This window comes from Apus apus, chromosome 2 (genome assembly GCF_020740795.1).
Source record: "Apus apus isolate bApuApu2 chromosome 2, bApuApu2.pri.cur, whole genome shotgun sequence".
Classification (NCBI taxonomy): Eukaryota; Metazoa; Chordata; class Aves; order Apodiformes; family Apodidae; genus Apus; species Apus apus.
Genome location: NC_067283.1, coordinates 42,941,809 through 42,969,786, shown reverse-complemented (window position 1 = coordinate 42,969,786; position 27,978 = coordinate 42,941,809). Strand labels below are relative to the sequence as shown.

The 27,978-nt window shown below is 40.5% G+C and overlaps 2 protein-coding genes across 4 annotated transcripts in view; one reads left to right on the top strand and one right to left on the bottom strand.

Moving 5' to 3' along the window:
• The window catches only part of TRIM71 (tripartite motif containing 71), a 55,590-nt gene extending 53,770 nt beyond the window's left edge, over nt 1-1,820 (top strand). Inside the window, exon 4 of the mRNA XM_051611308.1 lies at nt 369-1,820. Within this exon, the coding sequence (XP_051467268.1) occupies nt 369-1,820 (1,452 nt within the window). The remainder of the gene's footprint in view (nt 1-368) is intronic.
• A 9,400-nt stretch (nt 1,821-11,220) lies between these two features.
• CNOT10 (CCR4-NOT transcription complex subunit 10) overlaps nt 11,221-27,978 on the bottom strand; it is a 32,957-nt gene continuing 16,199 nt past the window's right edge. For 2 of the 3 annotated variants that reach the window (XM_051612896.1, XM_051612898.1), the window contains 9 exons: nt 24,539-24,660; nt 23,708-23,884; nt 21,853-21,933; nt 17,126-17,239; nt 15,440-15,570; nt 14,719-14,754; nt 14,485-14,612; nt 13,078-13,153; nt 11,221-11,521 (listed from right to left, as the gene is read on the bottom strand). In XM_051612896.1, the coding sequence (XP_051468856.1) occupies nt 11,367-11,521; nt 13,078-13,153; nt 14,485-14,612; nt 14,719-14,754; nt 15,440-15,570; nt 17,126-17,239; nt 21,853-21,933; nt 23,708-23,884; nt 24,539-24,660 (1,020 nt within the window). In that variant the 3' untranslated portion in view covers nt 11,221-11,366. The remainder of the gene's footprint in view (nt 11,522-13,077; nt 13,154-14,484; nt 14,613-14,718; nt 14,755-15,439; nt 15,571-17,125; nt 17,240-21,852; nt 21,934-23,707; nt 23,885-24,538; nt 24,661-27,978) is intronic. The other variant, XM_051612897.1, reaches the window with a different exon arrangement.

Here is a 27,978-nt window from a genome sequence, read left to right as displayed (position 1 = left end):
AAATAGTACTCTGAAGTAGCAGCTCTGCAGAGTAAGAATGTATGATTTTGGCTGGAGGGTGGGAGAGAAAAAAAAATCCTGAGTTTGGATAAGTAGTTACTTTTCCTCATTTGTTTCTTTACATGTTTTTTTTGAGGCTTGTTCTGCAGTTCCATGACAATGTGCTGGCAACAGTGGCACAACTAGGGATGTGGTGTCGCGGTGGACATGGTAGAGCTAGATTAATGGTTAGACTTGATGATCTTAAAGGTCTTTTCCAACCTAAATGATTCTGTGTTTCGAAGAGTGACATTATGAAGTGTGTGTATTGGGTTGTCTTTTTCCTGATGTAAACCTGCTTTTCTCTCCTCCCTGTTCCCCCCTCCAAGGTGGAAAAGATTCGTCAAGTCAAGGCTAAGTCACTCTACTTGCAAGTTGAAAAGTTACGTCAGAACCTAAATAAGCTGGACAACACAATTAGTGCTGTTCAGCAGGTCCTGGAGGAGGGTCGCACCATGGACATTCTTCTGGCTCGGGACCGCATGCTGGCTCAGGTGCAGGAGCTGAAGAACGTGAGAGGCCTTCTCCAGCCGCAGGAAGATGACAGGATCATGTTCACTCCCCCCGACCAGGCGTTGTACATGGCCATTAAATCAATGGGTTTTGTCAGCAGTGGGGCTTTTGCTCCGCTGACTAAAGCCACTGGGGAAGGCCTTAAGCGTGCACTGCAGGGCAAAGTGGCCTCTTTCACAGTGATAGGGTATGACCACGACGGTGAGCCTCGCCTGTCAGGAGGCGACATGATCTCCGCCGTGGTGATGGGCCCGGATGGAAACCTTTTTGGGGCAGACGTCAGTGATCAGCAGAACGGGACCTACCTGGTCAGTTACCGCCCACAGCTGGAGGGAGAACACCTGATATCTGTGATGATGTGCAACCAGCACATTGAGAACAGCCCCTTCAAGGTTGTGGTGAAGTCCGGGCGCAGCTACATCGGCATCGGGCTGCCGGGGCTCTCCTTCGGCAGCGAGGGAGACAGCGACGGCAAGCTCTGCCGCCCCTGGGGGGTTAGCGTAGACAAAGAAGGCTACATCATCGTTGCTGACCGCAGTAACAACCGCATCCAGGTGTTCAAGCCATGCGGGACCTTCCATCACAAGTTTGGCACGCTGGGCTCGCGGCCAGGCCAGTTTGACCGGCCTGCCGGCGTGGCCTGTGACGTCTCGCGCAGGATCGTTGTGGCCGACAAGGACAATCATCGCATCCAGATCTTCACGTTTGAGGGGCAGTTCATCCTGAAGTTCGGGGAGAAAGGAACAAAGAACGGGCAATTCAATTACCCATGGGACGTGGCCGTCAACGCAGAGGGCAAGATCCTGGTCTCTGACACGAGGAACCATCGCGTTCAGCTGTTCGGGCCCGACGGAGTGTTTCTTAACAAGTACGGCTTTGAAGGGGCGCTCTGGAAGCACTTTGATTCCCCCAGAGGTGTGACTTTCAATCACGAGGGCCACTTGGTCGTGACAGACTTCAACAACCATCGCCTGCTGGTCATCCATCCAGACTGCCAGTCAGCGCGCTTTCTGGGCTCGGAGGGCACGGGGAACGGGCAGTTCCTGCGCCCGCAGGGCGTGGCGGTGGATCAGGAGGGGCGCATCATCGTGGCCGATTCCAGGAACCACCGAGTGCAGATCTTCGAGTCAAACGGGAGCTTCTTATGCAAGTTCGGCACTCAGGGAAGCGGCTTTGGTCAGATGGACCGTCCTTCAGGGATAGCCGTCACCCCTGATGGCATGATTGTTGTGGTCGACTTCGGAAACAATCGAATTCTCGTCTTCTAATCTGTGTTTGAATTAGGAAGAAACTGTCTCAGGGAAATTCTTCTAAGAGAAAATGAAAAAAAAAAAATACAACGTTGATTCAAACCTACCTCATCTTTAATTTTTTTACAGATGAATGTACTTATCTTTTGTGCAGGGAGTGAGCCTGTAAAGTTAAATTCTATCTACCTCATTGTCCTCCCTTCCCTCCCTGGTTTATCTCCCCCTTCCCATCCCCACACACTTACAGTTCAGAACGTTTTACCTCTCCCCCCCCACCATGGGGTTTCATGCACAAACAAGTGTTGCTGTGCTGCACATTAAGTGGTTTGTGTGGTGCATTCTGTAGACTAAGCCAAGAAAGGCTCTATGTAACTTTTTTAATGGAGAAAATGGGTAGTAGGTGTTAGTAGAGAGTTTGTGTTCTTGACCATACTGCAGTTCTGTGGGTTGGGACTATGGGAGGGGGGACTTTTGTTTTTTTTGAATTGCTGCTGCAGCAGAGAACTTTTTCCTGTTCTCCTTTTTATACCTCAGTGTGTTTGATTTACTGGTGAGCACAGCGTCTTGTTCCCAGACAACTCTGAACCTTTTGTGAAAGTGAGTGGGATTCACTCGCTGGGAAGAGTTAAGTTTGCATCTTTTTGGCATTTCTGTGTGTTTTTTTTCTGAAACACAGTAATCCAACAGCACAAAGCGAAGCTGATGAAAATGCACAAATTCTTTAAGTTTAAACCAAATTGTTCATTTAAGTGGCTTAGTGCAGTCGTTGTAAAGTTTAGATAAAAAGCAAGGCTTCCTTTAATGTATCCTGTCATTGAGTATTTCTTTTTACCTTTTCACCTGAAACCTAATTAGTTTTATAAAAGTTGCTGTTACTTTTATCAGTGCACCTGACTTGGATAACAGAAGAGGCTACAAGGAACATTGAGACAGGGAAAAACCAAACCCTTTTGTTTTACTTTCTTGTGAAGTTACTAGCTTTTTTTTGCCCCTCCCCATAGAGAGACTTCAAGGGAATAACATTTTGATTTGTTAGAGCAGAAATGGTACCTCTTTCCAAAAGTAAGAAATAAGCACAGCTTTGGAGATTCAGGGTGCATTTTGGATAAGCCAACAGGTTTTTTTGTGTTTAAAGAGGATTGCAATAACTTTCAGACAATTTTTTTTTTCACTTTCTGGATTCCCCAAAGAGCTGGACTGAAAAATTCAGGAAGGTCTGCTGTAGCTTTTAGGGTGGGGTGGGCCTGTAGTTTCATGTATCTCTTGGTCTAGATCTAAGTGACGAGTTACCAGTACCAGCATAAGGAAAACTGCATCAAGATGAAACTTTGCTGCTTCTTTTCAGGGCAGTACCAAAGAATTCTGTGTAAAACAGATAAATAGATATATGATTCTTAAAAGCTTGGAGGCTGGGGAAAGTTAGACCTTTTGGGGATATAAAAACAGCTTTACGGAGAGCAGAAACATATTAGGAGAACAGGAGATCTCTTGAGCACAATGTGACTCATGAGTCCCTGGAAATACTAGGTTTTATACTTCAATTTCTTGCATTCCAGTTTAGCTGTTAATGCAGATACCACCTCTGTGGAGCTGTTCTACCCTCTGGAGAAGGCCTTTGGTGGCAAAAAGAGTGGTTATTGTAGGGAACAGAGGACTACTTCTGTCTCTCTGCAATGGAAAGTATTTATCCGTAAATGCCATGGGATTTACCTTACTGTTTGCAAGAGAAGATCTCTGAAACATAAGGTTGTTACCAAAAAGTCTGAAGAGCCTTAACCATCCTCCAAGGAAAGGGTTCATCTCTTTGCCAGCCACCATGCACAAAAGTGACATGAGATTGAAAGGGTCTTTAAAAGTTAGTGAGAAATTACAAGGTGCACTTTCCTTCTTGCTGCTTTTCCCCTCCAAGGAGTGTTAACTTTCTGGGTTTTCTAGAAATAATGATGTTGTGTGCAGATAGCTGCCACATAAGAGGAGGCTTAAACTAAAGGGCCAGAAGGACTGATCTGTGAGGTGGCAAAACCTCTTGAAAGAAGAGTGAAGAAAAATACCTAAACTAAATAAGATAAAATAACTGTGCTGCCTTTCAGCTAAAGCCTCAAGGAAGCAAACTCTTCAAAGAAGTATGTTTCAGTTAGGCTTAACCTTAGGATAGCATGGTTTAAAAATAGTCTTTAAAGGATAATCTTTTATATAGATGTCTGTCATTAAATTTGTGTCGCTACTCAAAATGTGGGTATGAGAGAAAGCTAGTTTACCTTCAACTTCTTCAAGTTTTGCTTGTGTTTATGCCTCCCTTCTTAGGGGTGGCCTGTAGTTGTGACAGATGTCTGTGCTTGTCTTGTACTACTCAGTCCAAGAATTATTTGCAACTTGGGCTGTGAAAACTAATAGCCTGCAAGATCTAGATACCAAAGAAAACTGGTTTTAAAAGCTTTAATGTTTAGTTTGCAGTGTCCTTGCATTTCTCCTATCATGCTATAATAAAAATGCCAGGTCTGTTAATACCTTGACTGGAGTGGCTGACAGTGTTGGACTATGCTAGAAAAGCTCTCATGCTTTAATGCCTGTTGGGTTCTGCTCTTCTCTGGGGCTAGAGAGGAGTTATTTTCCAGGCATTATAAAAAAGTGTGCATTCAGGATTGTGTTGGAACTGCAGAAAGCTTTTTGCCCCCCCCTCCAGGCTGCACCTTGTAGTAGGTGAGGGACACTGAAGTTGCTCTTTGCTATTTTGTATGGAGCCATTGCACAAAACCCTAGCCCAGCTCTGTCAAGGAAGAGGAATGACATTAACTCTTTCTAAGTTGCTGTCTATTTAATTCAGTGGGATTTGCTTACAAACCAAACCTCAAATGTTTGACCTCATATGTTGGGGAGCTTTTTCGTTTTAAAAACACTACAATTTAGCTACCCAAAATAATTCCTTATCTTTGTCATAGATAGTGCTAAGCACACTTGGTCTCATTGAAAAGTGGTAGTGTAGCTTATAAAATGGAGTGGTTTATATGCAACAAAAGTAAGTAGTGATAATATACAATGCCAACATCAGATGCCCCATAGGGGCTTTGAAAAAGTAACACTTCAGAGATTCAAACCTAGCTCTGTTTTTCCATATGTGTTCTCAGGCTGTGCATGTTCTCAGGTTAATGCCCCAGAATCATATATGTAGTGAAAGTGTGCAAAGAGAAAAACAAGGCTTTGAAGCTGGATTGTAAACTGCGCAAGAATTCAGGGTAATCTTCTGAACTAGTTAGTGGAAATGGCGTAGAGAAGGGCAAGGTGAGCTTGTGCCTCTTTCTCTTAGCTCTGATGTTGGGGAACAACAGATATGGGTGACAGACCTGTCTACTAGAACTCCCAAAGGAATTTCACTATGCCAGGTTAAACCAGTGGCTCTCAGTAAACTTTTTTGCTTGACAAAATGTGATCAGCAGTCACTATGGCAGTGAAGGATTCAGCCTATGAAGCCATCTTGTCCTTTTTCAGAATTGTTTAAGCAGGAGCTTTAATAGCAAACTGAAGCAGACTTGATAATGCATGTCCTTGAGATAATTCACTCCTTTTTATTTAGTTAGTATAAGTATGACTTTTTTAAGGAAGCTCATAAACCTTAAAACTTGTAAAGAAAGCAAGGGATGAAGGACAACACCTGAAAAATCAATGCATATATTTGGGATGGATGTAACCGAGTTGGGAGAAAGAAGAACAGGGCATTTGGATGCAACATTCCCTTGGAATTGCAAGAGAATGGGCTCAGTTTGCTATGATGCAGTTAAACGAAAATTAAATTCTAAAGAGAGCAGGTTTATAGGCTTGTCTTGCCATACCTTTGATCATATGATTTCTTTGTTCAGTTCTGGTATTAAAAAAAAAGTGCCAAAGTGTTTTGGTTTTGTTGGGTTTTTTCTTATTTTTGTTTTGGGTTTGTTGTGGGGGTTTTTTTTAAGGAGTGTAAGCCAAATGGTGCCAAAAGGTAATAGGGTATTTAAAGATAGAGATATTTAGACAAACAGTTTGGAGCTGTATAAAAAATGAACACTGGTACTTAGACAAATATTGTACCTTTGGTCTTTGAGTCCTTGGGAGTTTGAAACCCAGTTTGCTGTGGTACAAAATGCACAACTAGAGATGCCACTATTTTTTTCCTGAAGCTCTACCTCACTTTGCAGAAGTAAATCATCTACCTCAATTTAGCATCAAACAGGTTTGAGAAATAATTGGGAATCTGCCTGGGAGAAGGATTAATCCTGCCTGTTGGACAAGCATTTTAATTTAAACAGAGATACTAAGTGTGTACAATGTGGTGACTTCTTGCTTTTGCTTGCCTTTTTTTTTTTGCTGCCTGCCCGTGGAGATACTAAGTTGCCCTTGCTAGAGAACCTGTAAATGAAACCAAATGTTCATATGCTTGGGCAAACTGGAGGGAGATACCTGAAACACTTGAGTTTGTTCTGTTTTCACTATGAGTATGGAAATGTAACCTTTTTTCAGTATTATGACACTACTAGTTGACATGACATCCTTAATGTTCATTTGCAGTGTTCTTATGTCCATAAGACCTTTAGGTCTTCTCTCTACAAGAGAAACTTTTATGCATGCCTACAGATATGTCCTGTTTGGAAAGACTGATGTTATGATTGCTGTAAACACAATGCTATACCAAATGCTTGAAGGGAATAAGATCCTGATATTTTTTGACTTGGTGATTGTACTAGTAGCTTTCATGACTCAATGGAATTTTTTCCACCATGACAAAGCGACCAAGTTCCTATTCCTGGAGGGCAGTTTAGTTTCATTCTCAGAAGAGGCAGTTTAAAACCAGTATGTTGGAGTTTTATGCAACTTTGATCGTGACATGCAACATGCCCCTTGTTTTAACTGTGGAGTAAAGTTGCAGAAGCACATTTTCAGATACTATATTTGCAAAATCTTTTTTCCTCCCCTGCTCATATTAGGGGGTGATAGAAGTGGGTACAGGCGACCCCTAGTAACCATAGGCTGCGTTGGTTTTGGTAAATGTTATGGTGGAAAATGTACATTGATGTCTCAAGTGATCTTACGGGTTAGTGAGCCAGACTGGCATCTTTTTCCATCATTGTTTAACCAATAATGGTTCTAAAAATCTTTGTGTACCTGCATGGTCTTAGACCTTCTATTAATGATTGTATCAACTTACAAACTCAGGTAGATAATTTTTAAAGCTCTTTTCATAGAGCCTTACTGACTGAATGTTAAGTGTCTGTGTAGTGCTGTAGTTAAGTAACTTCCTTTTGAACTACCAGACTAGTTTAAAAAAAAAGTCCTTTTATAGGTTTGTAGAGTACTTTTCAGACAACGTAGTTTTTCCTTCAGAGGGAGAGAGGTCTTTCTGGGTTTTGTTTTTAGTTTCTTTTCTAAAATGATTAAAAAGGTTTTAACTAGTTTGTAAGGTGTGCTTAGTCACCTGAGTTGGTGGGGGTTTCTTACTGTATGTGACTCTTGTTTGTACTGTGCATTACCTGTCATGCGCTGCTTGGTTTGTGCACGATTCATTGGAGTAGTGAGGGTGTTGGAACACATGCCTGCAATTTAAGGCAAGTAGAAATTGGAAGCCTTGAACAAAATGGAGGTCATCCACATGAAACCAATGTCACAAATGTGCATTTTTCTAATGTAGTTGACTGTAGAGGTATGGGCCTGCCTCACATGCTGTTAATTAAGCTTAAGTAGTGTTGCCTCGGTGCAGGTTTGCATCAGGATTCAGAAAGATTTTGTCAGTCCTTGGACATGAGACATCTTGAGTAATTTGGGTTTTGTAGGGTTTATTGTCTAATGCAGTTGTTTCTTTTCTACTTTGGTGATTAATCATGTTGCTCTCCTCATAATAATAAAAATGTCTCAGCAGGACAGACAGTGCTCTGCTTTTAATGAGCTGCTCAGAGCTTTTGTATCTAATTATTAATGAAACAGGCTGTGACAAGAATTTTCATGCTTCAAAAAGGGCATCACATTTCTACTTGACCAAAAAAAAGATGATGCTTTTAGATGTCAGATATTGAGTAGTGCAGAGAAGAAAGCATGACAGGTTATGTGCAAACTTTAACGTAGAAGAAGTGAGCAAAATGTTTGAACCCTTGTGTTTAATGGAGGCTTCTGAATGTATCTTTGTGGTCCATAGGGAAGGCTGAAGGATGTAGCAAGGAGATGATGTATCAGCTACTGGCAGCCTTAAAACAAAGTCAGTGTCTCTCTGGACTTTAAAAATGTTCCTATGCAGTTTATTTTATTTTTGTTTAATCAAATAAATGTGAGGTTTTTTCATGGCAAATCTGTGTATGTGTCTGTATTGCCCAGCCAAAGGTTTCTCTTCTGTCAGGATCCAAAAAAAGAAAGCATTTGCCTGAGTTTGAACCTGGCTGCCTCTGATGATGGCTACTGAAACCTTTAACCAGGGGCACCTGCTTTGAAAGGGTAGAGAAGAAATGTTGGGGTGCTACAGAGAGAAGTGTTTTTGTGGTTTTTTTGGTGTGTTGCATTTGTTTCTTTTTAAGGAGTGGTTTTGATGCAGCGTTGCACTCCTCCCTGGCTGCTCCGTTAAAAAACAGCCTCACTGTCATGACTGGAGGAAAAAAGCTTTGATACTGGACTCACCACCTGTACTCCATGCAATTTTCAAGTATTTTACCAGGAAGTTCCTGGTTTTAACCTTACTAGGTCCATTTCTAGGTTTCTGTTTCTTCACCTTTGCAACTGTGAAAGTAACGCTTTTTCTGAGTGGTGAAGCAAAGCCACCAAAACACCGGCAGTGTAAGTGAGGTAAGCAGAAGAGGTGTTCTTTTCCCTTACTGCTTTGGAAAAGGTTTGAAAATAAATGGTGAGCAGGGGAAGATGCTCCTCAAGTACATTTTGAGAATTAAGGCTGGTGACTGAATTCCCAGCATGAGAAGAAATGGAGGTGGCTTCTCGTTTCCAAAAGTGCTAATTGTGCTGGAACTCCAAAGCCTCAGCTGTGTAAAACTGACTGCCCAGCACTACTGTGCTCTATCCATGAAAATCTTTGACCAGACCATGATTCTTTCTTGCTGCTGGAGCAGCTGGCAATATGTCAGCACAGAGATCAGTTTCAGTTAAAAAGATGATGCTATGAAGGAGGGGGGAAGGCTGCTCAGGTTTTGAGTTTGAAGACTAACTTGGCCAGATTTGTGTGGTATTCATCAGTATTATCTTGGCTTCCCTGTGCTCTCTCCCTGAGGAAGACTAGCCCCTGGAAGTTCATTGAGCACCATGAGATGGCTCTGGATGCTGCTGAGCAAGTGTTGCATGGTTCTTGTACCATGGCACATCCTTCTCTCTCTGTCATCTTCTTTGTTGCCAAAACCTTTAGCTCTGAATCTATGCCAGCATGTTGGCAGGGAGGCTGGGATACCAACAGGGGTTACCTGCACCTGTGCTTGGGGGCAAGGGAAGTGCAACTGCAGCCCCCTTTCTCCACTTGTGGAGATAGTAGCCAGTGCATACCTGTAGTGGGGGTGAAATCTAGGCTGGCTGGGATTGTGGAGGCGAGCAGGAGAGGGACAGGTAGCCTTTCCTTCAGAAGTGACCCAAACCCAACATAACAATTATTCTTGAGTTTACTGGCTCCTGCTCCTACTGCTTTTACAACAGGACAGCTTGCAGTTGTCCTTGACCTTCACTGCTTCGTTTTACAGTGGACTTGGGGGCACTGCCACAGGTAGAGATAGGTCCTTGACTGCCCTCTTGCTAGAGGTGTTTTGATACTTATTTTCCCTCTCTGTTAACTATGCAACCCAGGAGCTGAAAGTTATCACCACCATCCCTCTCTTCAAGTAGCAGGGACACAGGCAGAGCAAAAAAAAAACAACCCGAGCTGCCATGGTCGCTGTGGGTGCCTGAAGGCAGGAGAGCAGCCAGTGTGAGGGCAGAGCTGAAAGCTCCTAAGCACATGCAAATGGAGCTGCGATAAGATGTGCTGTATCTGGGAATAACAACTGCATCCTTCATGGAGCCTCGAGGGGAGCGCTGGGGGGAGCTGGGCCCGGCCTGTTTGCATCTTTTGCATGTGAATGCCCCACATTCCTGGGGGGGTGGGGAAGGGCAGAGAAGAATCTTCTCTATTCAGAGCCCAGGACCACACAGCAAGCATCCTTAACCTTTTTGTATTTAATCAGTCAATCTACTTTGACTTGATTGATATATCAACTCCCTTTCTCTCTTTGTTCAGAAAGGTGATCTCCATGCATTTTTTCCGGTGGGTTTTTTTATTTTTAATTCCTAAACTCTTTGCCCCTACCTGAAGACAGAGCTGAAGCTGCCTCCTGTAGCACTAGAGAAAATACTGAAAAAGTCATCTGCTTGCTCATTATGCTGAAAGCTTTAAAAAGCAGAGAAACCAGCTACCTAACATATGAGACTTAGAAGCAGGTCTCAAGCTTTCTGTTGTCCTGTTTCATGATGGCTAACTGAGGGGACACAGACTCATTCTACACCTTGCACATGGGCTAATAAGCTCTTCTATTAGTCGTGGCTTGTTTGTTCATGTTCCTGAGTGCAAACCCAGGCCTGTCCTGTTGGCTGCCTCCTCTCTGCAATGCTCAAGTTACTGAGAGCAGAACCTGTAGGGTCTGCATCCCAGATGGCCACTTAGAAGTGTGACCTTCCTCGTGGCTGGAGGCAAAGTACAGTGCCAGGGACACAAGGACAGGAGCTGAGACTAGAGGGTATCTAAACAGCTGAAAGGGCATGAAACAGATAGGAAGGAGATCTGAGGAGAGGGGGATGGATCATCTCCTGTGCTCACAAAAAAATAATCAGTGTTTGTTTTTTTGGTGTGGGTTGTTTTTGCATTGAACTCTTGAGGCAGGAGAAACAGGCAGAGCCCCTTGAGTTTATGGTGGAGCAGCACTGCAGCCTACAACCAGGAGCAAGGGCCACTTCCCAACTTCCGCCATCCCCACTCTGGTGTAGCCTATTACAAGACAACAGATGCTCGCTGGTTGTGAGCAACAGCCCCAGCTCACTCCCTTTCTCACTCAGACTCTGCCTTCTTGCCAACACAAAATCAAAAGGGGCAGAGACTGGCTTTTGTGCAAGGGTGAATTGTATTAATTCATATATATGAATTAATGACAATTAATTGTCACTGCTGCATAGCAAGGTGCTGCAGAGCAATGTCCTTACATCACAACCTTTTAGATCCTTTCAGGTCAGCAGCAGGAGAGAAAGATTTGGAAGACACTGCTAACCAGAGGAAGCTCAGGTGAGGCAGGGGAATATTTCACCTTTGGCTAGGACCTGCAGGCATAAAGCTCTTTCCCTTCTAACTAAGGCCATGTACCTGTATATGCCTATACTTATACACATTGAAAACAGATACCAATCTCTTTTCCTTTATGAAATTACCCTCACAAACACCTCCAAGTACATCTTTTTGTTTACATGTTTTATTAAAAATTTACATAAATGAACACACTCCAGCAATTGGGGTATGCAGGTGTCCTAGGTTAAAAAAAATATACAAAATCCCAAGCCCCCAAGGGCAGGGCAGCAGCCAGGCAAAGCATGACCTCACTTCCTTTGAACAGTGGTGAAAGCTGGCATCTGGATGGGCTGGATTGAGTGGACTGGCTGGAACACTGGCTTCTTCCGCATGTCGGAGAGTGTCTTCACAGAAGGGAGAAGCTGGTTTCTCTTGATGATCTGCAGTGCCAGCTGTGTGTTACCTACAAGACCATTTTGGAATTTAAAAAAAACCACTTTTGTATGACTTGGGAGTTGCTGTTCTCAGAACAGAGCTAACAAGCCAGCCCTAGCCCCAGGCCACATACACTAGTGGTCTTCCCATTCAGTAAAATGCTGATGTGGATGTGAAGAGTATTAGATGTAAGTAAATTTGAAACTCCAGTATGGTTTGATTCTATCTATTCTTAGCTGAAGACATCAAGCTTGAACCTCCATAATGCCAGAATACCAGAAGAGCACCTCTTCTCTCTCCCCTCTGCAGTGAGACTCTAGCTCTCACACAAAATGGCCTGAAAATGTGACATTACAGACAGCAATGCAAGTGTCAAGCCTTTATATATAAAGTGTATATTTAAAACAAGAAGTCATTTTCACCTGTAGGCCTGGCCCATCAAAAATACCACTGTAAACAGGAAAATTATTCTTTGTTAGAAATTAAACCTATAAAATTGTAGGAGAAAACCTGCTAAGATCTGAATAGAACATTTCTCCTTCTTACCAAATACTTTCACTAAAGTTTTAGTGCCAGAAGAAAAGTTCCATTTTGTTGCCAGCTGAAAACTGTTTGTAGCTCCTTTTGGTTATATACTTAGAAGGAGGTGAGAAACATAAATCCCACTTTCTGCTCTCTTCTGCTCCCTACTATTTTGTTGCAGAAAGAAGGGTTTTCAGAATTCTAACTTTGAAACATCTTCCTCAGAAAAGCTTTGTAGAAGTCTCAATTTGTCTACAAATTCTCAAGCCTCTGCCTGCCTGCAGTGCAAGACAACTGAAGGAGAAGCAGCACACCAGACTGCACACGCTGGGGTATTGAGGCTGAAAGGGGCACAGGTCTGACACCACAACAGCCTCAGTGGAGCAGCTGCACCATTCTGCTCACACTGCAGAATTCAAGTGCAATCTTACCAGTTTCCCTTTAGGTGGAGGTTTTCTTTGCCTGTGCAAACACAGTGAACCTTCAAAATTAAGGACTTTGGAAGAGAGAGTTATCAATATCACAAGCTTTGTTACAGTATTTGCTACATAAGCCTTGACAGGGCAGCTATGGGAAACCTGAATTGCAGTTGTCTTTTAATGAAAAGCCTTTCAAGCTCTCTTTATACTATAAACCTCATTGAGAGTTTCACTGAGTCTATCCAAGACTGCTGATTTTTGGACAAAGTATAAGTCTTCAGCTAGGAAGATGAATGTTTAGGAAGTCAGGTGTATGTAAGAACAGGATGGCAATAAACAATGGAAATTAAGGTGTGAATACATAAATCCATAGCAATGTAGAATGGAGACAGAGCCTAGAGGTTGTCATTCCAAATAGTGGCACAATATAAAGCCTAGGAATGATGACCACCACCCTTCTTCTCCCCTTGTATCCCAAATCTAGGTGGACAAGACATTTACAAACTTAAGAACTTGTTCTATTATTTGCCTATGGGGGTTAGCTGTAAATGTCAAGGAAAAAAAAGTGTCAAAAAGAGTCAACATTGCAGCTTACATGTAAAATTAAGGGGTTTACTGTTGGCAACAAAAGTCAATTCCTTACCATTCTGTAATTCAAGATATACAGCCAGCAGAATAGCCTCTGGAGGGATCTCTTTGGGGTGGATCAGTGAAGCAGCCTTATTGAAAAAGAAGAGGGGATTGGAAAGATGAAGTGTCCAGCTCAAAGCAAGCATCCCTTGACAAGACTGGTACCATAATCTTAGCTAACAAAACCAAAAAACAATTTGCAAGCTAAGATTAGATTTTTCAAATTAATACACTCAGGTTTATGCATGCAAGGAGAGACAAAGACTATCTGCCTTGCAAGATTGTGTCACACTAATTAGCAGCACCATCTGCTGTATACTTAACATAAGTGTCTGTAATTCTTGGGCCAATCTACTGTGATTTCACGGTGAGGTGACAGGTGAAGAAGGTAACATCCACTGCTCCAAAGTTCAGAACACAAAGTTAACAAGGATTGTTCATGAGCTTTCCATATACAAATATTTTTCAGCTATGAAGTCAATTAATTTATTGCAAACACACAGACCTTCTATACTTCATATCCACAGATGGCCTTACACTCCTTTGGGCTTTATACATGTGCTACAGAGCTCAAGCACAGACTCCTACCAAAACCTAGGAAGCCTTGGGAGGAAAAAGAACAAGACAACTGCCTTAAGCTGTTGAAAAATTCACAACATTTGAACCTGTTCACCTGCACAACTACTAAGTAGAAATTTGGAAGACTGCTGTTTCAGTCTCCAGCTCAACAATGCATTTGAGTAGTCTTCCTGACAGACAGGGGCCAGTCTCCTTTTTGTGGTGCCCAGTAACAGGACAAGAACAGTGGATATAAGCTAGAACATAGGAAGTTCCACCTCAACATGAGGAGAAACTTCTTTACTGTGAGGGTGATGGAGCACTGGAACAGGCTGCCCAGAGAGGTTGTAGAGTCTCCTTCTCTAGAGACTTTCAAAATCCATCTGAATGTGTTCCTGTGTGGCCTTCCATAGGTAAACCTGCTCTGGCAGGGAGGTTGGACTAGATGATCTCCAGAGGTCCCTTCCAACCCCTAATATTCTGTCATTCTATGATTCTAAGTAAACTCAAGGCCTCCAAGAACTTTCTCCTCAGATTTAAAAACTACTATTGGACCATTAAAAATAAAGCCCAAAACCTAGAAAGAGTGAAAAGGCTTCCTAGTAATATTCCACTGTTTTGACAAAATTGAGGAAAAAAAAGTTTCCCATAGTGGTACTGAACTATTTTACACAAGTAAGAACTTCGTAACCCTTTATGTTACTAATATAGATTGGTTCATAAAGACAGAAGAGAGCCTCATCTCAGCAAAGTCTGCAAGCAAACCCAGGCTATGAAATCACCAGGATTTGCTGTGATCTGAAAGGTGCTTGGAAGGCAGGACGTTTGACCCTAAAGCTGTCTTAAGATTTGTTTCTCATACCTGATGAAGACACTTGCGAGCTTTGTCATATTCACTCCTCAGACAGTAAGCACTTCCAAGGTTAAATAACATCATTGTTCGCGCAGATGTGACCGAACTGGGGTAACACTGTGGGGTCTGCTTGCCAGCTGCAATAAAGAAAAAAATACAAACGTTCTTTTTTCCCTTACACTTTTGTTCTGAACTGGCCAAGGAAGTTCCTGCACTCTACTGAATACAGTGGTTGGTACTTACAAGATTCCATCGCTTCATTCTCTCCTTTGTCAGACCCTGCAAAGAAGAAAACCCCACAAAAATGTTCATGTTCCATGAGCTTTTTTAAAGCTTATTACAAAAATAACAAAGATACAAATTTGCTTCTTTCTTCATGGTCTGACATTAAAGAAGGAAAACATATAGTTTGCTCCAGAGATTATGCCATTTAAGATTTCCTGTCTTTAGTGTTTTGCTTCTACATCTGCAGATGTGTACAGAACACACACTTCCAAGTGGAAGCACTGCAAGAAGCCTAAGATGCAGATTAAGTTCTCCCTACTCCTCTCTCACTAAATGCAATAAATAGACTACACTGGTACTCCAAACCCTGGTTTAGAGACTAAAAAGCTGGAAGGGAAGGTATGAAGCCCAAACTTAACCATAATTACACCTTTAACAAAAGCAGCTTTCAAAAGTTGCCTTCAGACAAGCCAGAATGTTATAATATGCAGATGTGTTTCTGCTACAGAATTAGCCATTTCAAAGGAATGACAAACATGCAAAAGACAAACCAAACACAAAGTAGGAACCAAAGCCAGGAAAACAAAAGCACAACAACAAAAGCACAAACAAAAAAACCCAAATGACCTATGGTCTTAAAACAAGATGTCTTAATCATCATTATATTTGTATATAGAAAGTTACAGCAGGAAGGCAGCTGAAAGCATAACGAGTTCTAAAGAAGTGTGGATTAATTAACCTTGATCCTGCTCATTTGAAGAGATCCCAAGGGAAACATCAGTGACGTTCTCAGGGTTCAAGTGAGTGATGGCATCAGATATTCTGTCTAGAGAGATGAGAGCTTCTGCTGCATACAAATGCCCAAGAAATCTACAACAGCAAAGGGTTAGGCACAAATGTCAGTGTAACAAGCCCCACATTATCCATCCACAGATGTATAATTTGAGGTGTTGAGTGACTTTACATTCAATAAAAATCAAAGTAATTATGTAAGATAGCTGCATTTTTCAGAATATCAACTATACAGGCCTGTCCATAGGGTACAAACACCTTTCCAACTGCAGGTTTTGCAAAAGGATTAAGCAAATCTGATGTTTCACACTTGTAGTTCAGCTGAGGCAATCAGAAGCTTTCCTTTTCAACTTCGGAATAGAAAGAATTGTGTCGAACAAGAGAGTGGTTGGTTTGCAAATACTTAATCAAACAGAAACTGAGCAAAAAAAGTTCATGCTTGTTCCATGCAGCTGTATACAGTACACTTCAGACTGACTGTATAGTTGGTTGTAACGAATTACAGAACATCAGGTAAAATATCAATCATCCAAAATAATTTATGTCATTTAGATCTGATACAGTAAACATAACTTTCTACATGCAATTTATTTTCTTAAGGAACTTTCTTAAGAAAACAGAGCAGTTCAATATTCCCAATCTGCACAAAATTCTCGTTTCCTGGGACCAAGATACATGTTCTTTGTCTTTGAAAAAAACTGATCTAACATTTCTTGCACTACATAATAGTCACACTGCCTTCTACAAAATTATGTGTTACCTTACAAACTCCTCTAAATTCTTGCATATACAATGACCGTGCAAAAAGATGAGCTTCTGCAGTACTCTGAAGCATGGGAACCAAAGAATTTTAATTGACATGGACCATTTTAGCGTATGCTGCCAGCATATAAAAAGCACAAGTTAGCTTGCTTTCCACAACTACCTTACCAATCTTGAAAATACTACTACTACCATAAAGAGCTCTGCTGTGTTTTATCCTGTTTATACCATAAGAATTAAAGGCACAAACAAGGTCAGAAGGATGAGGCGAAAGCTGCCTTTTTTGAATTTGCAGTGATGAATGAGAACTGGTACATAGAAACAGAATGAGCTTTGAACATTTTCCCAAAAAATACAATGCCAAATGAGAACTGAAAAAGAGAAACTGAGGAATGGAACCGATATAAACAATAGCAGCAGGTGAAGTGACAGTCCTGCACAGCCAAGATCTGGTACCCTACTGACTGAGCAAACCTTCCCCTCAGAGGCTACAGTTTCAGCAGCATGCTGGCTTAGGCCCAGCTGTGCATTCCTGCCACCTGTGCTGTGCCAACACCAGCACGTGCAGCCCCACAGCAAAACAGGACAGAGACCTGACAGTCCTGTCACTGCACGACACCCATGGCTGGAGATTAACAAATACCAACAAGAGCAGAGATAGATTCCAAATTAGATGGGATTCATACACAAAGGAAGGGACTCACGTTCCTGTGTGTCAATGAACATTTAGTTAGTGCTTCAACAAGAATAGGAGCAGGCCAAGCAATTATTTGGTACAGAATTGGCAAGCAGCTACAGACACTGGAAGCTTCAACTCACAACTCCTCAGCAAAAAGCAGGGCTGAGAAAGAAATGGCCGTATCAGACTTACTTAAGAGACCCTGACAGCTTTGGTTGCTGAAGAAGTTTATCTGCGTGATTCAATGCCATGAGGTTATCACCCAAAGCCAGAGCCACATAAGCACTACATGCAAGTATTGAGCACCTGGAAGGAAAAAGAAAAAAAATATTAAAAAAAAAAAAGGGGGGGTGGGGGGGAGAGGGACAAAACCAGCATGTTAAATGAAAAATTCTGTGACTCCAAATGCAGCTTTAAGATGCACAATCTACTGACACATTGTAGCGATCAATTAGGTTGTAACATATTTCATACTTGTATTGTACAATGTTTGCACACAGGGTGACAGTAAACACTGGAGAATTTGGTGTTTCCAGCTTTGCGTTCAACTGAGAGCTGTAACCTGCTGCCAGGACTCTGACTGATACGTGGCATTTTGTTGCCGTCACTGACTTCCTTATCCTTCCAAACCCACAGAATCTGTGACAGCTCCTGCAACGCAATCTGAACTACTTGAATTTTCCACCTTCAAACAATAACCTCACGTCAGGATGCCATCATTAGGCCAAGCTTCACACTTTGTAATAACTCCAACCTCCATCTCCCCAAACACAGCACTTTGGGATATTTCCCACTTCGTAAGACATCATTCAGCACAGGCTGCCTTGTCCTCAAGCCTCTGCCCACCACAGGCTGTAATGCCTTGCTGTAAGCATGGACTCAGTCCTTCTCCAAGGAGGAAGAATGGATCCTCTTAGCAGGGTCTCATGTTAGGAGTGATGGGAGAAGAGCCCTTGGCTCTCCTGCTGGCTGGTGGGCTATTACCACGCCAACCTTCTGGCAACTGTCAAGCCCACTTTTGGTCCAGCGCTAAGTCATGTAATTCGTGGCAGGACCTGGGGTGCCTTTATTCCCCTTTCCCAGGAGGCATGCTCCTTAATTATGCACAAGGAGGATAAGCAACTTCTCCAGTGTTTCTCCCTGCCCCCCACTTCCTCTGCACTGTGCCCAGATGTCACATCAAATCTGAACACATACAAAAGCCTGAGAGAGGGAGAGGACAGCTTCCCCAGCTCAAGTCCCAAACCTAAAATATTTCTGAAAGGTTGCAACTGGGGAAGGGGAGGGAATGGGGAAGAAAGTCTTTGTAATAACAGCCTGCTTCTAACTAGCCTCTTTTTGTCTCTGCCTCAAGGAAGCACAGCTTTTAAAACCAGCAGAGATGCTACACGTGGCCAGCTAAATACCCTAAGACACAAGTCAAGGCTGCAGAGTTGGTTGGTACTGCCCTTTTCATCACTGCGTCTTCTATTTCTCCCACTTTTCAAAGCTTATTTTTATTTCACAAAGTGTAAATTCAAACATAATGCACACTCAAATGATGCAAAAGGTAAGTCCAGCAGAACTGAAACTTAACTCCTCTGCCCTAAGGTCTAGTCACTGCTGAGTCACATAAGAGCTGGCAAGATTCTTCAGCAAGAGCCATCTAGAGCAGAGGAAAATACTTTCTCCCTGGCAGGACTGTTCTTGCGCACTCAGATCCATTGTTGAGCCAGCTAAACCAAACACTCAGGGGACCTGACAGCTAATCGGAGCAGAAGAATTGCACCACAAGGGAAAAGACAAACTAGTTTTTCACCCCGGTCAGGATTCTGACAAAACTCCACAGGTCGCCTTTGAGCACCGCAGACTTCCAGCATCACTGAGCCTCTGCACGCCCTAAATAAAACTGCCTTTGCACTAGGAAAAAGAAAAATGTTTTTTTTAACTGCCAGATTATGTCAAACAGCCTGTTGTGTAGGTCTAGGCAACAGGATTTGTCAGCCCACACTGACTGCAAGTTTACAGATCACAAACTCCACATCTGACTTGGCTTATTCCTCAGGCAAAGGGTGAGCCAGTGCAAATCCAGTTGTTCAAAACTTACTATCAAGGCACCAAAACCAGCACTTCTAAACCATTTAGAGAACCAATCTGAAATAATTTAAAATAGCTAACTAAGCACAATAGTGAGTATAAGCTGTCTACCTTTTATGTTCCAATGCAGACAAAACAATCTCAAATATTAAGAAAAACAGACTGCAGATTGTGCTCCCTCAGTGGGAAAATTCAGCAGCAGCAAAGGGGAGATACAGGAGGACAATGCACTGACTGACAGTGAGGAAGAAGAGTGGAACAGTGACAAGTGACAATAATTTTAAGTTTGCAGTATTGTGACAGGGTCAAACAGACCACTGCAATATTTAAATGTGCAAATGAGGCAATACTAGGTAGGTATGGAAAAGAGACAAGGTATATTGGTGGGCAGTAGTGGTCCTTAAAGTATTACCTGTGAATTTATTAGCAGTGTCAGTGATGCTCTTGGAAATACTACCATACAAACACTTCAAAAATATTTAAGTAAATAAAATAAAGCATGATGGACCAGATGGGGCCAATGGAAAGTCAAAAGAAAGAAAATATGGCAAAAATGGATCACATGTCTTCTAGCACTCCAAATCTATTCAGGACAAAGCAGTTCATCAAACTGTTCCTTTATCTGATGCTGCTTTGAAGGGGAAGATTAACATTTTCACACAATGTTGTTCTATCTAGGGAGAAGAAGGCTACAACAAGGCCTGGTGCTATCCATCTCAGCTTTTACAGTAAAATCCACAACATTTTCCAAATGCAGCACTGTGGTCTACCAGAACTCCTTTACTCTTCATGTACCATAGCAGTGTTGGGTTGTTCTGATGCAGTGAAACATACCACAGGTAGAGAGCAGAGCAGGGGAATTGGCTTCTCAGAGGATGAGAAGAAGCAAGTAGAATTGTTTAGAAGAAACTCGGAAGAAAAAATCTAGAGTCCCTACCTCCTATGCACAAATCCTTCACAATGTTTGGTATCCTCAGACCCCTCTGCCTGTTGCTTTTAAAACCTTGCAATTGAGTTACTCCTTATTACGAGAATAGTCCGTTCACCTGATTTTTACAAAAGTACCAAACAATACATACTGCACATAAGCCTTTTCTAGATGGAATTTTAAATTTTTACAAACTATTTAGTGGTAAAGTCAACCAGTCATTTAAAAATCTTATTTGGGCATGCAACTGTACAAAGTAGCATATAAAAAACCATTAAGTTCCCCATTTCAGTTCTAGAAGCAATAAAGGCTTTTTAGTCCAGTTACTTAACAGGGAAAACCTAAACTTGATACCTATTCCTCAGGATAATCCTTGCCAACATTCAGTATTCTCTTACTTTTCCCTGATTAGACAAGAATTTTAATTCTCTCACTTAAGTTAGTGAGCAAGACTACAGGAATATACTAACATTTGAGTGCAATGTATTTTGCCTGGCACAGCTATCTGCAGAAACCTAGAGACAGTTTTAACAGAATCAGTCTAGTGCTGTCTCATCCTCTGGATTTAACCACCAAAGCAAGCACTGCAAAAAAAAATAAAAATTAATTATTTTCCTTTACTAATATGATGTTCTTTACCAGAAGCAGTGTCATTCTTGCTAAACTGACAAGTTTTTCCTGACATGTTGTCAGGTTTCATCAGTAGATAACACCTGTTTGTGAAAGAAAAGACTATGTCTTTAAAAAAAAAAAAATCACAATGTAATTTTGACATGTGGCAACCACATTTTCAACAATCTGAAGGCAAAAATCCCAAAACAACCACAACCAACCCATATAACTGTTTTAATCCACTGCTTTCTATTTCCAGTAGCACACTTTGGTACCACTTCAGATTAAATAATCAAGGTCTCAGTAATGTCTCCTCACAGATTCCTGCTAAATGCTTTTAAATGAATACAAGTAGATTTGCTACACATAGTGGAGCAAAGTAAAAGTTAAGCTGGTCATTATAAAACACAGGTTACCTGGGGTTAGGTTGGAACAGAGTGTTTACCCAAGAGTTTAAGTGGGAAATTACTGTATGCTTTGTCTGTAATGGAAACTTAAAACAGATTTATTTTATCTTAGCAGGTGCAAGCTTCATAGTAAGAGAGATTTTCAAGGGGCTGGCAGCCACCTGAAATAATTAACATTGCCAGCAAATTATAATCTTGTTGGGGGAAAAATAAAGGGGCTTCAGATAACATGAAACTTACTTAGACACATGGAAGTCATTCTGTTTGGAGCACACTCAGACTGCTGAGCAAGTAGTTTAAGGATCTTTGCAAACACAAAAGAAGTCTACAGTCAATTTTTACCTATGTTCTTTCACAGTGAGGAAATCAATTGCCTGGACAGAGGCCATTTTTCATCCTATTTTATGTAAATTATGGGTTTACTCCTGCTGAAAGGAGCCTAGTTCCCATTTGAATGCAGCATAGCTACTTTTATCACTTTCCTATTTTTTTTCCAGCCAACAAGCACATAATGTTGTGGGGCCCAAGTTCCCAACTAGCCTTATCAAGGCCTTAAAGGGAAAAGGCACCATACAGCAATTTCCACCCCTTCCACCCATCACAATAATCACTGTAAGTTTTTTAGCTTTGCCATTTATGCTTTGCTCAATATATAATGACAAGCCTGTAACAGTGAGATCAAACAGAGCACTCTACCTTCTGAACTGAAATTCTGGAAGGGTTTCTATTTGTTCAGACTCAAAGCACAGAGAAAAGGAAGCACATGCATTTGAAGAAAGATTAGATTAACAGTTACTATCAAATGTTGTAAACGTCTAAAAAAAAAAAAAGCTAATAATGACCCCAGAATCACAGGGGGCTCATTTAGCAGTGAATATTTGATAATATTTACTTGCCTTAAATTTTCTAATTCCTGTTTCTTCAAAGGTGAAGAAGGTGGAGCTGCAATGAATTTATCCCCTTCATGACTTTTACTGCTAAAATAAAAACAATGTATTAATTATAGGGAGTGACTATAAATAAGACATTTTTTAAAATCCCAGTGTAATAAGCATTGAAATTTATTCACTTTGTTTAAAAGGACAGCAAAATTCTATAGCTAAAAAGAGGGAAATGAAGTTATGCAAAAATCAAGGCACATGCTTTTATCCTAACTGTTGTATTTGGGAAGTAAGAAGCGGGACATTTGCTGAGAAGGATTTGACTGACAGACCAAACAACCCAGACCATTCTCCAAAGCCTGGAGATAATTTTGAGGTTCAGTGTAGGACAAGAACTTTAAATTGGAGAGATGCAGTACTTGCTGCAATTGTAGCCTCTCTTATTTAGCCTGTAAGAAAATAATTAAAATAGTCCTTTCCCTAGGAATCTTAAAAGCTAATTACATAAATATTCTAGAAAAACAAACCACAAAGTGCTACAGCTTCCTTTAGACTTCTAGCTGCCTTTTATCTTTATTATTATTATTTTTAAATTTCTCTAAAAAAAGAAATAAAATTCCACTTTATCAGTGACGTTTGGCTTTTTTTGCTCTATTTAAAAAGCATGCAATTTTGTTCTCCAATAAGCTGAAAGACAATCTCCTTCTGGAATAAGAATCGAAGAGAGGGTTAACAGCTACACCTTGGCAAAGACACACACTAAGGTTTAGAAACTACAGATTAAAAACTGGAATTAAAACTGAGTCTATCTACTTAACAAGAACTCTTTGTGGATGTAGCTTCACAACTATTTATTACAAAGAAGTAAGTTAACTCTAACTTAGACCTTCAAAACAGATAGCAACCGACTCCAAGAAAACCTGTACTCAACTCTGTTTAGTGTATGCTTTTACCAAAAATTAAATTAAAGAAATATCCTTAACCACTGAAAGTATTCTCTGTTTTCTGGCAAATAACAGAAGAATATGAATCAGTCTCAGCCCAATCAATTAGTGGGATTTGCTTCAAAACCATCCTGTTCAATTAGTGTGATTTTCTTAAAATGCTTTATCTCTTTTACTGTTCTCTTGCAGAGGGTCCTTTGTCAGAAGAAAAAAATCGTTGGAGAACCTTTCAGAATACGAGGCACAAATTCAAGAACAGCCTGCTTTGTTGCTGGATATTTTGAAATTGGCAGTGACCACTGGAATATATAAAAGACTTCCCTCAGATTTCCCTTATATATATATATATTTTTTTTTAATGAAGCAATAGCTTCATATGTGGCTTTTCTACATATCTTCTAAATCTAGTTTCCCATTTCTAGTCTAAAACAAACACAACAAAGAGTATCAGGGCTGATGAATGTTAAATCTGATCATGGGGAAATGTTTACAACTAAGCTACTAGACATTTCTATATTGAATCAAGTACTTGGTGCACGTGCACTCACACAAATAAAAAAATCACTGTAACGTGTGAAACTTCACTTACAATTAAGAGATATATGAATATGCACTGCAGGAGGGTGTGGGAAAACATAACATTTGCAGCACAGAAAATAAGATGGCCAATGAAAAAAAGAATGTCACTGTTTAACTTATTAAAGTTGTTAGGAATGGAAGAAATCAGCTCGGTATTTTATTTTTAAGCATACCAGCAGTCAAAAGAAGGAGCAGCTAAACAATTTCCTTGGATATCCAAACAGTGCTAAGAGAATTTACCAACAAATTATTTTTTCTGCTGGCCAAATAAGATAGGTAGCAGAGACAGACTGTCAGCCCCGAGTTACTCTGGACTAAAAGCAAGGTTTTTATGCAATTCTGTTTACCTGCATGCTTCGCTGCTTTCACTGTTTTCTGTATTTCCCCCCAGCTGATTACTAGTTTTAGATCCATTTTCCTGCTTTGGCTCCTGCTGATCTTCTGGCAGTAGCAGCAAGGCATTTCGTAGACAAATGGCTGCAAATTCCATACTTGCTACAGGTATTGCTGAGGACTGCCCATCACTTAAAGAGACACAGAAGTTAGCTAGTGAGTAGCAATCCTACTAAATTAAAATATAAAAGCAGAGCTCCAGAAAGATCCGAGTGCAGAGAAAACTTTACCCTAAAAAAGTTAAATCATGTTTTAATATAACACATTAATTTATGAAAAGTATGTATCTTGCTATTCTTATATGTGGAAAGTACAGCACAATGCCCAAATAGAGTGAGCAGCTGCAATCACATTAAGAAGTTTTCTTGTTTTTCTTGACTTCCTGAAGTTTTATGATAGAGCATAGATTCTTCCTGCACTTTAGAAAAATGGATTACTGAAAAAAATATATTTTAAGTGAGAAAAAAAGAGGACAGATGTAGCTAACAAAATACAAATTTCAGATAAATCGATTTTAAGCTTCAATGGCCTTTTCAGTTACAATGAATACACAGTTAAGCCCTCTGCTGGCCATCATAGATAAGACAGCCAAATTATCTTCAGGACTCATCAAGCATTTTAGCATGCCACTCTCTCTTCTTTGTGGAATTAATTGTGGAATTAATTGTGGAATTAATAATTCCACAATTTAAAAACTGTCACAGAATAGCTGTTTAAAATCCTGATAAACAGATATTTACAACGCTATGAAACCAAAATAAAGAGCCCATGGAAAACATACTTACTTATAAACAACGTTCTGTATTGACTGGGATGCCAGGACTATCTTACGGTGGTAGCCTTGACCTACTATAGATTGCACAATTCCCTTTTTGCTGGGAAGACCTTTAGTTTCTTGTTCTGATGTCTGAAAGGAAAACAAGAAAAATAAAAGGAGGACTAAAATGTAACAGATGTTGAATGAGAGCTTAACAAAATATGTGAAAGCTGGAAGATGACTTCGAGCCCTGCTAAAATGTAAGAATTAGTAGTTTATATGGACACAGTTTTAAATCATAAGTACCATGAAGGATCAGGGACCTTCTATTGTCTTTGTGTTGCACAAAGATTTTACTGCACACACTGCAACCACAGATTAGTTACGACAGCTTGTCTGATAGCCCACTGACCTAGTTTCCCCTGTGCTTTGAAAACAAAAGAACAATGAACCAAGTAGTGTTAAAAGAGCTGCTAGGAAATCTAAAAAGAAATCATATGATCAGCTAAATGATATTCAGAATTGGCACTGTAATGCTTGCCACCTCCTCTCCCTGCTTCCACAGCACTCAGAACACACTCTGAAAAAAGCTGCTCTCAAACTGTTCCATGGGGAGCATGATGCTGAATTACAAAATATGCAAAGTTAGATTAAATTAATATGTTAAACAGATTTTTGAGTATGCAGACATTCTGGGGGTCAAACAAACTTAAAGCAACCTAATTGTCAGTCCCGAAAATTCTCTTTACACCATATTTACTAGGGTTTGTTTCTTTGTTTTACTATGAGCCATCTCAACAACTTTGTTGGTAAGTAGAATAAGTGGTGGAGAGTTGTAAGGAAAGATTTGTCCTAGACCTGTATTTGAAAAATCTATCACTTTTCAGAAAATTTATCCGAATCTGTGATATACTGACATTATAGTGGCATTTACTGTCAAACAGAAACAAACAAACACAGATGGTTAGTTTGGGTATGAAGAACACATTTTAAAAAATGCATTTTAAAAAGTGCAGAAGGGAATGATCTTCCATCTATATTTTATAAACTAAAATACTACAGCAAGTGAAAGTTAGCTACACTTTTCTGGTGTTCTGAGCATAAATATGTACCCATAGTTAGATATCAAGGAATAGTATTGCAAATTGAGTTACAAGGTCAAATTAAATACACTATTGATTTTAGGGCCTCACTTATCATGTTGCAAATTATCTCAGAATTTAAAGACACTTCCCCTTTAATATTAAGATCATTCAAATTACATATTTTTCTTGTAAGGATTACAAATTTAGGAAGCAGCAAGTTGGGTTTTTTTGTGTCACAAACTCAAGCTCTCTGCTATACCACACAACATCACAACTGTAGGAGGGAGAAAGTTAGGCTTCAGGAGTCTGGCATGATCTACTGCTTCAGCCAGTCTGCCGTAAATAAAGACGTGTCCCACAAGGGTCTGTATTTCCCTCATCCAGACTGTTAAACGCTGTTCTCGTAAACAGAATCCCAGCTTTGTCTTTTGCCACAAAACCTATGCTAATCCAGTCTCCCATATCCAGCTTTCCTCTAGAGGTGATCAGCTGTGTCTTCTTTATCTGCGTTTGACTTGTAACCAGCAGGATAGACACAGAAAGTAGCAAAATTAGAATGAAGAAAGCTGTTCTTCCTGCACTTGTCATGCTTTATAAAACTAAGTACGCAGAACTATCTGACAACAGCTAGCACATACACAGTCAAAGCCAGTGCCATTTTTGACCCAACACTCCTGAAGCTTCAATGCTGTGCCTGTAAAGTGGGGATTTAAGCAAACCTCCCCCCTGTGAAGCTGTAAAGCTGTTAATATCTTTCTGAAATATGCTGAAATAGAGACAGCAGAAGAGTTACAAATTTTGTATTTGGAAGGATTTGGATAGTGCATAGTTTATAATGGTGCAGAGGCCGCCCAGGGAGGGAAATCAGAATTCAGAGCAAGGAAACGTAGAGTGACTACAGACTCATAGAATGGTTTGGGTTGGAGGGGACCTTAAAGATCATCTAGTTCCAACCTCCCCACATGGGCAGGGCCACCTCCCACTAGACCAGGTTGCTCAAAGCCCCCATCCATCCTGGGTTTGAACATCTCCAGGCCAGAACACCCTCAACTTCCCTGGGCAACCTGTCCCAGCGTCTCGGGTTTTGGGTGGCTGAAAAGAAGGAAGAACACATGCCAAGACTTCGGTAGCAACCAGGGCACATTTTGTTGTTACCTACATCCACCGTAGTCCTTTAAATTAAGACCACTCTGAATTAGGATAGTGGATTTGCAGCAGACAGAATTAAAAAAGAAGTGCTTAAGGAGTTTATATTACTTCTACATCAAGAAAACTATTAATAATCAATTAAGAACATCCCAAGAAGTAAGATTCTCTTTAACCAAATACTTTCAGTAGTCCTCTACAAGAGCCTTTGCATCTTCCAATAAAGTTCTAGGACATAGTGCTATATTTTGCTTCTAACAAGATTATTAGTCAGTCTGATCCAATCACCATATTTGTGAAAACAAAAAACCTAACCTTACTGTCTGCTAAAACAGTAATGACACATTTTCAGTCATATCTTTTACACACCAGTATCTAGCCTTAAAGGAGAGACAAAGGATGTCTACTGGATAGTTGTGTTTTCTCCTACTACTCCAGCTAAAACTTAAGATATAGTCTCATCATTTCAGTGGCTGCAATGCAACTCCTAGAGTCTAAACATAAAAATCCAAGAATTTTCAGTTAAAAATCATCCCCCCAAAAAGAAAAACACCACCTTCCTCCTCAAACCATCAGCAACAAAAGCTATCACACTTGTTTCTGTGCATCAAGCCTCAATGCTAACGTTAAGTACCAAAGAGCAGCCATTAAAATTTTCATTCCTTAGATACTATAATGGGTCACCAACTCCTTTCTTAATTGCCATTTCTGAAATCCAGGAATGGAAAACCTTAGAAGTACAGAACACAGTACATAGAAAAGACCTTGCGCAAGTTTAATTCCTCTGTTCACACAAGAGAGACAGAATTACCTGTGGAGTTTTTTTGTTTGTTTGGCTTTAATATATACCACATATGTATATCCATATATATAATAAATCAACTCAAAATATTTTTCTGCCAATAAGTGTGGAAAGCTGAGGCATCATGAAATATCCATAAATAGCAGGTAAAACTGTTAATGTTAGTACATTTTAAATAGAAAGCATTCACTACAAAAGGAACATTTTTCTTGGGTAAGTGATACCTCATTAGATACTGATTTCTTTCCAAATAATATTTTAATGTTTATTTCTAAAACTATTTCAAGACAAAGTAAGGTAAACTATCAGATGTCTTCGCAAAAGCTAAAGTACTCCAAATGAATTCTGGAATACCCATTCAGATTATGAGTTGGGATTCCAAATGGATGTGATGGTAAATTGCCAAAACAAAATCACATTTAAACAGCACTTCCA